The sequence below is a fragment of the Meles meles genome, chromosome 11, assembly GCF_922984935.1.
Source record: "Meles meles chromosome 11, mMelMel3.1 paternal haplotype, whole genome shotgun sequence".
In the NCBI taxonomy this organism is placed as follows: Eukaryota; Metazoa; Chordata; class Mammalia; order Carnivora; family Mustelidae; genus Meles; species Meles meles.
Window position 1 is genome coordinate 21,696,755 of NC_060076.1, and position 16,750 is coordinate 21,713,504.

The 16,750-nt window shown below is 34.5% G+C and overlaps 1 protein-coding gene across 1 annotated transcript in view; it reads left to right on the forward strand.

The window, feature by feature from the left end:
- The window catches only part of SHOC1 (shortage in chiasmata 1), an 82,081-nt gene that overhangs the window by 25,003 nt on the left and 40,328 nt on the right, over positions 1-16,750 (forward strand). The window contains exons 8-13 of the mRNA XM_046023923.1: positions 5-106; positions 1,315-1,423; positions 6,600-6,694; positions 7,622-7,864; positions 13,873-14,286; positions 16,166-16,285. Coding sequence (XP_045879879.1) covers positions 5-106; positions 1,315-1,423; positions 6,600-6,694; positions 7,622-7,864; positions 13,873-14,286; positions 16,166-16,285 — 1,083 coding nt within the window. The remainder of the gene's footprint in view (positions 1-4; positions 107-1,314; positions 1,424-6,599; positions 6,695-7,621; positions 7,865-13,872; positions 14,287-16,165; positions 16,286-16,750) is intronic.

The following is a 16,750-nucleotide window of genomic DNA, read 5'->3' on the forward strand; positions in this document are numbered from 1 at the left end:
TCAGATCTTACTACTAAGCATGCAGTTGACATTGAGGATATAAAATGCAGCTCCACGGAGATTTTGGCCATTCAAAACCATTGTGAACCAGAGTACAGTGAACCAGGTAGGAATTTTGGATAGATCATTGAATTTATCGGCAGTTACCTATATCTGATGTGAAAGTACAATACATTCACATGTGAGGTCTACTGTGAGATAGTTTTCATGTTTAAAATTTGATTATTGCAATCCAGCTTGTCATTTTTTTCTCTTATCTGTCTATTTACATTTGTTACTGTCATTAACTCATATTCCTTCTGGCATCAAAACTGAATAATGTACAGAGAGTTACAAAGATTGAGGAAGAGGAATGGAAGAAATAGCATTATATTAAAATCAGAAATCTTATGATACTATAGTTCAGTAAATAAAATTTTATATTTAATCTCAGTATTAGTAATCTTGTTGACTCTTGTTACACTTTTGTAAATTTAACTTTTTAATCACCCAAAGCAATCCTATCATTAATGTTACTATTATTATCATACCAGATTTGGACTCTGAATCATCTTTTGTTGTACTTTAATACCAACTTGTATTGCTTCTTAACATGTTGATGATACTATTATTTAGTTATATGTAATTTATTTATTTATTTATTTTAGTGGGGCTGGGGGAAGGTAGGCAGAGAGAGAGAGATTGAGAATCTTACAGCTTCCAATGCCCAGTGTGTGGCCTAATCTCACAACCCTGAGATCATGACCTGAGCCAAAATCAAGAGTCTGACGCTTAACCAACCGAGCCAGCCAGGTGCTCCTTTAGTTACATTTGTAACTGAATCATATTAATCATCTCTTTGGAAGTTTTTTGCTCTATTTATGAAAGTGATAGAAACACACTACTTATGAATAAAATTTCAGTTTCTTAAGGCCACCCTATGTATGAACATAATAGGTTCATTTAGTATGAACATAAAAATAGTACTGACTCCTAAGTACATGACAACATAAGTTGTCAGAATTGAAAACATTATTAAACATAAAACTCTTAGAATTTATCTCATACAGTGAACAATAAAGTTTAGTTGTTAATATATTTTTTTAAAAGCACCACTGCCACTGTTGAGATAGCATGTGATACATGTGTAATTCTTTATGATGGAAATTTAAAACTGTTATTTTGTATTTCAAGTAACCCAAGTGTCTTTTTATTGAAAATTTTTGTTGTATCAGAATGATCAACATAATAGTTACTTACAAAAAGTTCTAAACTATACTTAATTTTATACCATGTTTATGTAATTAATTGTTTTTTAAACTTTTTGTATTCTAGTGGAGTTAGAAATGCCATTAACTCATCTACATCTAACAAACCAACATTCTTCCATGACTTCATTATGTACAGGACTTCAGACATTTCCATTTTCTCCTGTTTGTAAAATGTAAGTAAAGATTATAGCTAGAACTCAAACTGCAATTCAGAATAACCAGTCCTTAATCAAATCCCTCCATATAAAGGTAATTTACAAGATAACTCTGTGGAAAAAAATGTAAGAGAGGACAGTATCTTTAGTAAGCAAATAGAATATAGGAATATATATGTACATACTTTTTAAAATTTCTTGATACTATTTTTTAAATTTAAATTCAATTAATTAACATATCACATATTATTAGTTTCAGAGGTAGAGGTCAGTGATTCATCAGTCTTATATAATATACAGTGGTCATTACATCATGTGCCCTCCTTTATGTTCAGCACCCAGCCATCCCGTTCCTTCATGCCCCACCCCTCCAGCAATGCTCATTTTGTTTCCTATGATTGAAAGTTTCTTATGGTTTGTCTGTCTCTCTGATTTCATCTTCTTTTATTTTTCCCCTCCCTTCCCCTGTTTTTTTTAAAGATTATATTTATTCATTTTTTTAAGATTTTATTTATTTATTTGACAGACAGAGATCACAGGTAGGCAGAGAGGCAGGCAGAGAGAGAGGAGGAAGCAGGCTCCCCGCTGAGCAGAGAGCCCGATGCGGGGCTCGATCCCAGGACCCTGGGATCATGACCTGAGCCGAAGGTAGAGGCTTTAACCCACTGAGCCACCCAGGTGCCCCTATATTTATTTATTTATTTGACACACAGAGATCACACAAGTAGGCAGAGATGCAGGCAGAGAGAGAGGGGGAAGCAGGCTCCCTGCTGAGCAGAGAGCCCAATGTGGGGCTCGATCCCAGGATCCTGAGATCATGACCTGAGCGGAAGGCAGAGGCTTTAACTCACTGAGCCACCCAGGTACCCCTCCTCTGTTTTGTTTTTTAAATTCCACATAGGAGTAAAATCATATGATAATTGTCTTTCTCTGACTGACTTATTTCATTTAGCATAATGCCCTCTAGTTCCATCCATGTCATTGCAAATAAGATTTCAATTTTTTGATGGCTGAGTAGTATTCTATTGTGTGTGTATATATATATATATATATGTGTGTGTGTGTGTGTGTGTGTGTGTATATATATATATATACCACATCTTCTTTATCTGTTCATCTAGATGGACATCTGGGCTCTTTCCATAGTTTGGCTATTGTGGACATTGCTGCTTTAAACATGGGTGCAGGTGCCCCTTCAGATCACTACATTTGTGTCTTACTGGGTAAATACCCAGTAGTGCAATTGCTGAGTTGTAGGGTAGCTCTATTTTCAACTTTTTGAGGAAACTCCATACTGTTTTCCAGAGTGGCTGTTCCAGCTTGCATTCCCACCAACAGTGTAGGAGGGTTCCCCTTTCTCCGCATCCTTGCCAACATCTGTTGTTACTAATTTTAGCCATTCTAACCAGCATGAGGTGGTATCTCGTTATGGTTTTGATTTGTATTTCCCTGATGCTGAGTAATGTTGAACATTTTTTCATGTGTCTGTGGCCATTTGTACATCCTTGATTTTGTATTTATAGAATATCTTTAGAAAGACACACAACAATCAGGTAGCTTCGGTTGTGTCTGGAAGGGATCTGGGTAACCTGGCAATACGGGAGCTAGTAAATGATAGAGCCAGGTTCTTTTATATTTATAGTATTTTGAATGTGAACATATTACCATTAAAAATAGGCAAGCTGAAAAATTGTAAAGATTCTGGCACTAGAACAGTTTGCTTAGGATATTGCCGTTGAATACCTGCCAGTAGTACTGCCTCTGTTGGCACTCACCGCTATGAAAGATAGTGTAGTTATATATTCATTTGCTCAGGCTGCCTTAACAAATACCAGAGACAATGGCCTAAACACCCAGTCTATGGTAAATAAATTTAAATTTATTTATTCACAGTCTGGAGGCTTGAAGTCTAAGATTAAGATATTAGCAGGGTTGGATTCATCATGAGATGTCTTTTCTTGGCTTCATCTTAGGTAGCCGTCTTCTACCTTTTTCTTTTTTTTTAAAGATTTTATTGATTTATTTACTTGAGCTTTTATTTATTTTCTTTTTCCTTTTTAAGATTTTATTTATTTATTTGAGAGAGAGGCAGTGAGAGAGAGCATGAGAGAGGAGAAGGTCACAGGGAGAAGCAGAATCCCCATGGAGCTGGGAGCCCAATCCGGGACTCAGTTCCAGCACTGCAGGATCATGACCTGAGCTGAAGGCAGCCACTTAACCAACTGAGCCACCCAGGCATCATAGCTCTCTGACCAGGAATATCCAAGGATCACAGGGCTGTGTGGATAGGGATCAATAAATAGATTTGTCTATCAAACTACTTTCCTAGGAGTACTAGGGATCATATCCCATCTCTAACAGAGGGCATCCACTGACCTTGTTTACCTCTGTTGATGTGGTATTGGTGTTGGGAAACTAAACATGTAGAACCAAGTATTGATCCACAAATCTGTTCAGTACCCGATTGTTGCTGCACAGAATGGTCTATAATCTCAGAACTGACATTGCAGGGCTGGATCATTGTGTTCTAGTTTGAGCCAAAATTGTATAGCTTAATGGTCCAGCATATTTGCCCTCCAGTGGAGTCTAAGATAGCTTTGGTTGCTATCTTCTACTATATGGCATACATGTAACTTAATGTGTTCTAAGTTAGATTAGTCTGCTATCTTGGAATTGACACTCTATTCCCCTGCTCTTACACCAGTTACAAAACTAGGAGCATAACCAGAATAGCCTCTTTCTTTCCCACTGTAGTTCTGAAACTAGATGAGTCCTAAAATAATACATTTCAGGAAAATTACAGGAAAGTCTACAAGTCTCTAATGAATTGTTCCCAGAATTAATGCTGTGGGAGCTGAGTACTGAGTTTTTAGTTTTCAGCTGTGATCTGTCAAAGGAGAGTTCTGTTGTGTATTTGGGAGCAACTGGAACAACTCATCACTAGCTGCTCAGGTTTCTATTAATGGTTTCAGGAAGGTATCACAGCACACAATAGAGGAGCCTGGTACTGAAGGCTCCAATTACCTTCATCTTCTGGCAAAGAATAGTGTCATTTGGGGGTTAAATCTGTGACATACAAAACTCTGCCATGAACTGGAACTGCCCATATCAGATATGAACTCTTAAAAATCTCATGGAACAAATACAGAAACTACTTACACTTTGCTTAAATACTTTTAGTCCCTTTGCTGAGGTGTAGATGTTTATTCGCAGGACCTATCCTGTCTTTTTTTAGTGCTCTTTTACTCCACATATCTGAATCCATGTGTTAAGGCAGATTGGCAATCAGAAACAGAAACTAGAAGAAATTAGTACAGTCTTGAATTTCAATCTGATATTAAAAGCATTTACTTAAATTCCTGTTAATCACACAAGTTATATATCTACTGATTGTTGTAACTCAAGTACATAGATGAACCTTAAGTCTTATCTAATGTTTTATGATTTGCCTAAGTTAGAACACCAAAGGATTTTTTTAATTAGCCAAAGGTTCTAGGCCAAAGTTGTTCTATTTGAAACAACTTAAAGAGGTCATCTCATCACTGCTATTTTCATCAGCAAGAGATAAATCACTTCCATTTGGTTTATGAATATAAACCTTAAAATTCCTATTTTAAAAATGGGTTTTCACCTCATCTGTGAATCTAAAAAAGAAAAAAGTATTTTAAAAAAACAGAAGGGAAAAATAATGTGTAATGTTACTGTACTCTTAATTTGCTTTCATGTCCCCAGTTACTTTTATTTCAGAACACAACATTTTGGCTGGAAGTATATCCAGTTAACAAATATTTTGGGAGCTTACCACATGTCAAACTCTCTTGCTAGACTTTATGGAGCTAAAAAGAAAAGTCTGTGTAGCACCAGACTTTATTTCCACACTGATTACTGAATTGTGAACATATTTTTATATATAATGAAACAATATATCAAATTCAGACATATCTTCAGAAAGTTCCATTAAGAGTGAGAATATTTGTTTATATTATGGCCTTCTGTTGGACTTGGCTTGCCTTCCTTTTGCTTTAAAGTCATTGCCTATAATCTGAGCTGTCTGTCAAAGAGATCTTGGTAAGGTTCAAGAATTATCTAGAATCTTGGTTTGTCACCTCATCCTAGGTTTTGGATTATGTAGGTAAATTGGATAGCTTAGACATAAAACAGCTTTCTGCTGCCCACGACTGTTAGCTTAACTAGCAATATAATTATATTATAATTAGCATGCTCACATATGTCCCATATGAACAGAGAACCAGAATACAGTCAATTCTTAACTTGGAGTGAGAGGTTTGGGAGCATAGATTAAGGGGTTTGTGGGTTAATGTTATCTTCCCTACCAAGGCTAGTACCTTCATAGCTACTGATAAGCTGTGATTTACACTAATTGTCATCCATCTTTCTTCCTTTCTCTTCCTAGTACTCCTAAACGGGTAAACAGACATACATCACTCATTCACACACCCATCAAGATTAAAGGACCTGAATTAAACTTCAGCACTAAACTTTCACCTTCTCCCCGCCGCCAAAAAAAAACCTTTTACCTTCCTGAGAAGGTAGAGCAGGCAGAACATTTTCTTAATTCTGACCCTCAACTAGTAGAGCCTCCAGAATTTGTTTAGAATGGACTTGGGGACAACAGTTTTGTAAAAAAATTGTGTTAAAACTACTTTTTTGTATGGAAAGTCAGTAATTTTACTTCAATTATATTTTTAATTTGGGTGGCTTATAGGGTTAGTGCTGGAACACTTCATGGCAGGAAGTGCTAAAACCCTCCTAAGTCAGCCTCCTTTGTCTCCAGGTTTTATTGAGGGAGACAGAGGAGTTAAGGTATAGGCAAGCAGGAGCAATTAAGAGCTAACAAATTGTCAAAACTTCCAAGGGGAGGAAAAGTAAGTATATGAAATTTGTTCTATGAAAATCTCTATTTCAGTTTATACATTTGTAGAGTAAGTTTTTCACTTGCTTTTGAATGTAAAAAAATACTTGGAAAAATAATTTTCTTAAAATAAAATTTTATTACATGATGAGCACTGGGTGTTATATGCAACTAATGGATCATTGAACACTACATCAAAAACTAATGATGTATTGCTATATGTTGGCTAATTGAATTTAAATCTAAAACGAAAAATAAAATTTTATTATATAAAAATGCTCAATATTATTAATATATTGGGCTCTAACTCTTCTTTTTCAGTAGTTTGCTTACTGCTGAAGAATCAGCTAACAAAAACCACATGATGTGGCAGTTAGAAAGCTGCAGAAGCTCACTGACACCGTTTTTGCTTACAGGTAAAGATTAATTGATTTTGAATGTAAACAAAAAGTAAAGGTGAAAAGATATAGTTAGTAGAAATGTATTGTCAGCTTTATTTTTTTTTTTAAAGATTTTATTTATTTATCAGAGAGAGATCACAAGTAGGCAGAGAGGCAGGCAGAGAGAGTGAGAGGGAAGCAGGCTCCCTTCAGAGCAGAGAGCCCGACGTGGGACTGGATCCCAGGACCCTGAGATCATGACCTGAGCCGAAGGCAGCGGCTTAAACCACTGAGCCACCCAGGTGCCCCCAGCTTTATTTTTTTTTTAGTATTGTTACTGTCATTATTAAAAAAACACAGATCCAAAAATAAGATTTCAAAATTTTTCATCTTAATTTTGGGTTGATGCATATAGTGCAGATAATAATTTAAGTAGTTGTGCTATTTCAGTTCCTCCATACATTATGATTTGTTATTATTAGGTTAAAAGTAATGATGTGGAAAGCTCTGTGCCACAGTATCTAAGATGATAGTCATCATAAAATCTGATCAAATATATCTTCTAGTTTAGGTTCATTATAATAAAATAGAATTTTAAATTTAGTAAATCTTACTTTAATTCCTCAGAATGTTATCAAATGTGTTAATTTAGTAATTACTAAAATGTTCAAACAAAATAATGGTACTATCTCCTAGTATGTGTTAGAATAATTTTAACTTTATGATATTTCCACAGATTGAAATAAATCCCTTATGTGACTTCTATTGCTATAATATTCTGGACTTTTACAAGTATTAGTATCTTGAAGACAAAATACTAGCTATATAACTCCAGGTTTCACTTTTTTTTCCAATGTGTGAAAATCTACTTCATAAGGAATTTTCAGTGTGGTTCTATTTATTGTGTTTTTCATCTCTTTTGCCCTATGAACTGTTTCTATTTTTGGTTTGTTATTGTTTAAGTGCCAAGAACTGAAGAGCCCAACAGTCAATATTCAGTTATGGATTTGAAAAAGATATTTTCTATTGAGGAAGAAAGCCTTGTAGTTAATCTTGTGAGCACAGAGTGGTGGGAAAAAGGAGGACTGAATCTGAAAGAGGCAGAAATTTTGGAACATCCAAACACGTATTTGTGTCATGATAACCTATCATCTGATGATACTAAAATGGAGATATTTTTGCCAACAAAAGTGCCTCCGTTAGAATGTAAGTATGCAATAATAAATATCCACTGTGTGAATTTTTCAGAATGAGAAAATGTTAGATGCTGGCTTTCCACTAGGTGATTGAGGAAATAAAACTAAATTCCAGCATTCAGTATTAGCCCTGGCTCTGCCAGAATTTATCATTTTGAGCTTCACCATTCTTTTCCTTGAAAAAGATAAGGACGTTTGACTTGCTCATCCTAAAGTCCTTTGTTATCCTAAAATTGTATAGTCTGTTTTAAAATTTCTAGCCATTTTCAATTACTTTGTTTCTTTTTATATTGATTAATTGCTAGCACAGTGTTTATTTACACCAGACTAGACTCAAAGCAGGACTGTTATTTTTTTTTTAATTTATTTTTTTCAGCGTAACAGTATTCATTGTTTTCGCACAACACCCAGTGCTCCATGCAATACATGCCCTCCCTATTACCCACCACCTGGTTCCCCCAACCTCCCACCCCCGCCCCTTCAAAACCCTCAGGTTGTTTTTCAGAGTCCATAGTCACTTATGGTTCGCCTCCCCTTCCAATTTTTTTTTTTTATAAACATATAATGTATTTTTATCCCCAGGGGTACAGGTCTGTGAATCGCCAGGTTTACACACTTCACAGCACTCACCATAGCACATACCCTCCCCAATGTCCATAACCCCCTCCCCCTCTCCAAACCCCACCTCCCCCCAGCAACCCCCAGTTTGTTTTGTGAGATTAAGAATCATTTATGGTTTGTCTCCCTCCCAATCCCATCTTGTTTCATTTATTCTTCTCCTATCCCTCTAACCCCCCATGTTGCATCTCCATGTCCTCATATCAGGGAGATCATATGATAGTTGTCTTTCTCCGATTGACTTATTTCACTAAGCATGATACCCTCTAGTTCCATCCACGTCGTCGCAAATGGCAAGATTTCATTTCTTTTGATGGCTGCATAGTATTCCATTGTGTATATCTACCACATCTTCTTTATCCATTCATCTGTTGATGGACATCTAGGTTCTTTCCATAGTTTGGCTATTGTGGACATTGCTGCAGGACTGTTATTTTTTGATCTGACAGGTAAAATCTGCGTGTTCAATAATATCTAGTAAACTCTCTTTAACAGTAGATAATCTTCCTTTGTTTCTAAAGAGTTTACTCAGTTAACATTTTTTAATTATATAATTTAAGATGGCAGAAATGTCTTTTGAGTATCTTTTGAGTTATTTTTGTTGTTATATATGCCATTGTAATAAATGGAACATACTTAGTTTGAATTACACCTTTTTGAAGTATATATATATATTGTTTTTAAATCAGTTTGTGCAATAGCTTTAGATCTTAAAGAAGTTGGGAAAGTTCACTTTTAGTTTATTATAGAGTAAATAAATATATTTAAAAATGCATTTTAGAAATTATTGTGTGTGTTGGGAGACTGCTCTAAGGAAATAGGAACTGGAGCAAGAATTGTCACCAAGAAATGTTTCAAAGACAGAAGACAGAGGGCTTTGGTAGAAAGGAAAGTAGACTGTCAAGGAAATGTACACCATTCGATCTATCCTAAGGCATAGGTGGGTACTCAGGGTAGAAGAAGAATTTTAAAAGAGATTAAGTTAGATTGCTAGACAAAGAAAAGGGAGAGGAACGTTTTGTGGAGTCTTCAAATATCCAGAATAATGTATTAAATTTATAAGACTATGTATAGTCTTTATTATGAAATATAACTATTTTGAGGTTAAAGTAAAACATATAATTCACCTTGGCATCCAACAGAATTATGATGATAGTTTAATTATGAAGTTTAAAAAGCAATAACTGAAAAAAACAATAAAAATAAGTAAAAGGCAAGAACTATATATCAGAAGCCCATTGCCAAGTTGTCAGGATATGGGTGATTAAACAGAGAGAAGTAGAAGAAAATAATCAGAAAAGGGAAATAATAAAACAATTCGTATTTGCCAGCTAAATATACCAGGATATCTCTGGAAAGTATCTCAGAGGTTGCAGATTGGTAGATTCTGGTCCTAGTCAGCCCACATATTGTTGATCCATATAGTGTTTTAATTAGTTACCAACATTCACAGTTTGGAGGGTTGCAGATAAATGGTCTGTATTTTGAGATTGTCTTTAAAAATTCCAAAAACCAGACCTATACTCTTATAAGGCAACAATTGGTTGGAACCAATAGTAGCTCACCACTTTAGACAGGCCATTAATATCTCTCCCACCTCCAGTTCACCATCATTCCCAGCACTCATAAATTGAGGCCAGGTTTTAGAGGAAGTTAGTGTTACTCTTGCACTTTTGTCTTACATTTAGTATAGTTAGGAGGAAAGTAAAATGTTTTTTAAACCAGTATCTCTAATAAAAGCCAAAACAAAAAAACTACAAACTACATTTGGAAGAAAAACTTCAAAATTTATATTCCCAACAATTCTGATTTAAGCACTGGCCATATACTTCATCCATTTACATGCCTTATTTATCTGACCCTATAGGTATTTAAGTTTTTCTCAAACATTTTAGGGTATACTTTAAATATAATAAAATGCACCTGTTCTAACTGTACAGTTTTATGCATTTTGGCAAATGTGCGCACCATTGAAACAACCCACCACAATTAAGATATAGAATATTCCTTTTTAAACATTTTTTAATTTAAATTCAATTAATTAACATATAATGTACTATTGGTTTCAGAGGTCCAGGCCTATGATTCATCAGTCTTACATAATACCCAGTGCTCATTATATCACATGCCCTCCTTAATATCCATCATCCAGTTACCCCATCCCTCCACCCTCCCCTGCCCCTGCAACCCTCAGTTTGTTTCCTGTGATTAAGAATCTCCTATGGTTTGTCGTCCTTTCTCTGGTTCCTTTCTCTCTGGTTTCATCTTGTTATTTTTTTCCCTCTCTTTCCCTATGATCTCTGTTTTGTTTCTTAAATTCCACATATCTGTAAGAATATATATATATGTATGTATGTATGCATGTATATATATATTTTTTTAAGATTTTATTTATTTATTTGACAGAGAGAGACACAGCAAGAGAGGGAACACAAGCAGGGGGAGGGGGAGAAGGAGAAGCAGACACCCTGCTGAGCAGGGACTCAGTCCCAGGACCCTGAGATCATGACCTGAGCCGAAGGCAGATGCTTAACTGACAGAGCCACCCAGGTGCCCCCATGAGATCATATATTAATTGTCTTTCTCTGAATGACTTATATCACTTAGTATAATAACCTCTAGTTCCATCCATGTCATTGCCAATGGCAAGATTTCATTTTTTGATGGCTGTGCAATATTCCATTGTATATATATATACCATATCTTCTTTATCTAAAGATATAGAATATTTGTCACTGAAAAAATTCCCTGTGCCCCTTTGCATTTTTTTTTTTTAAGATTTTATTTATTTACTTGACAGAGATCACAAGTAGACAGAGAGGCAGGCAGAGAGAGAGAGAGGGAAGCAGGCTTGCTGCTGAGCAGAGAGCCCGATGCAGGACTCGATCCCAGGACCCTGAGATCATGACCTGAGCTGAAGGCAGCGTCTTAACCCACTGAGCGACCCAGGCGCCCGCCCCTTTGCATTCTATAGTCATTACATTCCTCTCTTCTTCCCACCTTTACCCCTGACCTCGGGTCAGACCCACTGGTCTACTTTCTATCACTATGTATTAGTTTTCCTTGTTCTAGAATTTTGTTTATAGAATCATATAGTAACTCTTTTGTGTCTGATTTCTTTCACTCAGCATAACACTTTTGAGATTCACTTATGATGTTATGTGTGCGACTAGTTCATTTCTTATTACTGAGGAATTTTTCATATGGATGTACCCCAGTTTGCTTATCAACTCTCCTGGATTTATTTCCCAGATTTTTATTATTAGGAAAAAAAACTATAATATTCTTATAGAAGTCTTTTGTGGTCATGTGTTATTATTTCTCTTGAGTGAATATCTATGAATACAATTACTGAGTCTTATGGTAAGTATGTATTTAACTTCATAAGAAACTACTAAAGGGGCACCTGGGTGGCTCAGTCAATTAAGTGTCTGCCTTCAGCTCAGGTCATGATCCTGGAGTCCTGGGATAAAGCCCCATATTAGGCTCCCTGCTCAATGGGGAACCTGCTTCTCCCTTCTGGGAATGAGCTCTGAGAGCTCGTGCTCTTTCTTATATCTTTGTCTCTCCCTTTCTCTCAAATAAACAAATAAAATCTTTAAAAAAAAAAAAAAAGAAACTTTTAAATTGTTTTCCAAAGTGGTTGCACTATTGTGCATTCACACAAAAGACAGTAATCTTCAATTTTAGCCATTCTAATGGGTGTGTTGTGGTAGCTCATTGTGGTTTTAATTTGTATTTTCCTGATGACTAATGGTGGTGAACATCATTTTACATGGTCATTGACCATTTTATATCTTCCTTTTAAAAATATATTATAGGGGCACCTGAGTGGCTCAGTTGTTAGGTGTCTGCCTTCAGCTCAGTTCATGATCCCAGAGTCCTGGGATCAAGCCCCACATCAGGCTCTCTGCTTGGCAGGAAGCCTGCCTCTCCCTCTCCACTCCCCCTGCTTGTGTTCCCTCTCTCCCTCTGTCTCTCTCTGTCAAATAAATAAATTAAAATCTTTAAAAAAATAAAATAGCTATTTATTATTAAAAAATAAAAAATATAGGAGCTCCTGGGTGGCTCAGTCTGTTAAGTGACTCTTGGTTTCAACTCAGGTCATGATCTCCTGGGTGGTGACATGGAGCCCCAGGGAGCGGGCTCCATGCTTAGGAGGGAGTCTGCTTGAATAATCTCTCCTTCTGCCCCTCCCCCTACCTGCACATGCACACTCTCTCTCTAAAATAAATAAACCTTTTATATATATATATATACACACACACATATATATTTTGAATTATGTGTTGTTATTGAATATATGTGTTGAATATATTGAATTATATTTCAATAAATCTAATATATGTATATTATACATATATATTAATATATATTATATATATACACAGTATATATACACACACATATACATATGTGTATATACATGTATATGTGTATGTATAATATATGTATATATATTGAATTATATTTCAATAAAGCTAATATATATGTGTATGTATAGTATATATATACATAGTATGTATGTATATATACATATACTTTACATACACATATATATTAGCTTTATTGAAATATAATTCACATACCATACAATTGTCCATTAAAGTATGCCATTCAGTGGTTTTAGTGTATTCACAGAGTTGTGAATCACCACAATCAATTTTAGAACATTTTTCTCATCCCCCAGAAGAAATCCTGTACCCATTAGCAGTCACTCCCCATTTTTCCCCATTTTCCCAGCTGTCACTCCCCATTTTTCCCCATTTTCCCAGCTGTCACTCCCCATTTTTCCCCATTTTCCCAGCTGTGGAACCACTAATCTATTTTTCTGTCTCTATAGATTTGTTGAGTCTGGATGTTTCATGTAAATGGAATCATACAATATGTGGTCTTTTGTGATTGGCTTCTTTCATTTAGAATGTTTTCAAGATTCATCCATGTTATAGCATGTGCATATCTTATGTAAAGTATTGTTTAAATATTTTGTCAAATTTTAAATTGGCTTTCTTTTTAAATATTAAGCTATAAGAGTTCTTTGGATATATGGGATACAGTCCTTTTTCAAGTGTATGTATTGCAAGTATATTCTGCTGTTCTGTGGATTGCTTGGTACCTAAGGTTTTGACCTTTAGACTTAATTGCAAGCCTGTTAGCAATAGGGCTTTTCTGGAATTCCTTCTTTGCTTGGTAACCTAGCTCCAAGATTAAGAATAAGAGGTGCTGAATTTTTGTACTTTTTAAAAAGTTTATTTTATTCAGGCCAAAATTGATTTTCAAAGCAAGAGACAAAGTACTTCTAAGGATCAAATATATTAATAAAAACTTACAAATAAAAGTTATTTTAATACCCTAGTAAGAACACTCATTTATTTAGGTATTTTTATTTTCTGTTTTCAGCATGGCTAGAACAAAAAAGTTGTTCTTCACCTATTGTACTTATTAATGAGACATCTACAAATGATGATTTATTACTTCCACAAAAGATTTCATCTCCAGCAGAAGTATCAGACCTGTGTTTTTCTGATGACAATTTATCTGTTAAACAACAAACAAAAGAAGAAAAACCAAAGAATGATCTAGAACTAGTTGATAGAATAAGCCAAAATAAAGAAAATGAAGATTACTTAGAACTTGACTGCACAGTACCATCTATTGAACCATCTTCCTCTCCAAAAATTGATAAAGCATCTTTTAAACATGGTAAAAAATGGGAGAATGATTTGGACCTTTTGAGTGACTTTATTACACTGCGAAATAAATATAAGACTTGTATGTCAAAGACTGAAGTCACAGGCAGTAAAGAAAATGATGGTGGGTAATTTAGTAATATTTTGACACAGATATAATAGCTTTAAGGACTAAATGTATAATTTATTAGAGAAGGTAAGAAAATTTAAAGATCTTTCAAACAGAATATATTCTTTTTCAAAGTCAAAGAAAATGGCATTCATTCATGATACTGTATGGAGATAGATGTGGCTATTTAGGTATAGATGTGGATACATATTTTCCAAAAAATTTATAAGTGCTTTTGAACTTGTAAGAAAAGCCAGTATTTGTAAAACTTGCTTTCTGCAACTTGGCCACACAGAGTCAGTACTTCTAACTTTTGTTGATCATTCTGCCATTCTTTTTTCTCTTTTAGCTGACACTTCTCAGTATTACATTTTAATGTGTACTTAAAAACACTTTGCCCATTTGATTGCTTATTGCTCTTTTAAATTTACTGAAGAGTTCTGTGTAAGTTGTAATTATTTCACGTTCACTGCTTATGACCATGTCAAAGGTAGTATGTATCATATCATTTCATTCCTGGTAAAGAAACAGTAAGTATTCTAGAATACATTTGACATATGTTACCGAGAAGAATTAAGTACAAAAATATTTATGTGTGAGAATTACAGCATAGTTAGGTCTTATGGTCTCATATATTATTAACATTCAATTCTGCTGTTTAGTTAGTAAGCCCACTTGACTCTCAAACTAGGTTGCTTTCTCCAGCTTGAACTTTTTTAGTAACAGAGGTAATATTTTGGTATATATTTTACTTCTTGCCTTATTTTACAGTTAAATCAGGGGTAAAAAAGAGTGTTACAACTTACTGGGCCCCCTCAAAAACTCTAGTAATTCATATAATTTAATCCTAGCTATTCCAATTATTTATAGTTAATTAAAAGTATATTTGAAAATAGCATAATCTAGTTTACGATATTTTACTCCATTAATTTTCACCATGTATTTAAAACTCATATGTTAAAATCTTTTAAGATGGTATTGTGTTTTTAAAATTACCCTGTAATTGTATTAGTAATAGAAAACATTACTATCTAGTTAATATAAGTAACTATAAATAATTAGTTTTATATATATAAGTTAATATATATGTTATATGTAAAAATACATGTATTATATATGTGTATAACTTACATATTAACATATATTTAAAATATATATATTATATTATATTATATACATTATATATATATATATATTTTTGTAATCCTCTACAATACTCTACAATACTTAGGAAAGAAGGAAGAAAAGCAACATTTGTTGAATGTTGTATGCCAGGCACTAAAATACATATTAGAGATAAAGATGATACCATTGCTGACCTCAAGAAGCTTGCAATGTAGTAGAGTAGGCTTATAGAAAAATTCCTGACTACTGAAAGGTGAGTGGTTAAGAATTGACCTAATTAAGAAAAGACGGAGCCAGGGAGGACTTGGGGCATGGGAGAGAATTAGTAGCAGAAGGAGGGGTTATGTAGAAAGTCATAGAGAAATTATATTGAGCTCTTTGTGCCTTTTAGGGGTCAGGAACTGTACTTGGTGTTTAATCTTTATAACAATGTTCAAAATATATATGTAAATATTATATAAATATATATGTTAAAATATAGATAAATAAATAGGTATATTTATCTATATTTTACATATGGGGACACTGAAGCTAGTATCAGAACTGAGATTGAAACAGTGATTCATTGTCACGATTCTTTCTGCTATTGCCATTCAGCATTATGTTATATCCATTGACCTGAATAGTTGAATAGTTGTTCAGTTTAATACTGATGTGTTTCAAGGAAGAACTTTAACAATTGTGACTGAATTACATGAAAGCATTTTAAGTAAAACAATGTTAAGTTTCCCTGAATAATGCAAATTAACATTTTTATTAGGATTTCAAGATAAAGAAGAACATTCTTTGACTCTTCAGGAAGAAAGTCCTCCTGTTTGTACTAATAAAGCTCTAGAGAAAATAAATCAGGAAAGGATAGTGGATAATGTCACTGAAATTCAAGCATCAGGTATGCTGTATGTTTTTATGCTGTATGCTTTTAAAATGCATTCTAAGTAAGTAAATTTGAAAGCCCTTTCCTGAGTATGAATCAGGACATACCCAATTTTCCATGTAATTTTTTTCACTTGTTTCAGATGTTTCTTCCTTCGTTCCTACTTTTAAGATATTCCCACAACTGAACACCCCATTCACTGCCTCTTCTCCTTTCCATTTCCCTACTCCAGGCCACTCACTGTTATTTCTTCCTTCATTTAAATTGCTGCTTCCCTACATTCATCAGAGAACAGCAAACTGCTGCTGCTGAGATGCTTCTGCCCAGTCAGGAAGAATGAACTGCTGAGGCTTACTCCCTCTGTTCTCTTACCCACCGTCAGGGTGATGTTAAAGAAGCTATTATTGTTTCCTATACTGATTAAAATTTTTGCCTCTGCTGTGAAGAATATTCCTTGACTCCTAAAGAATAGTCTGCTTA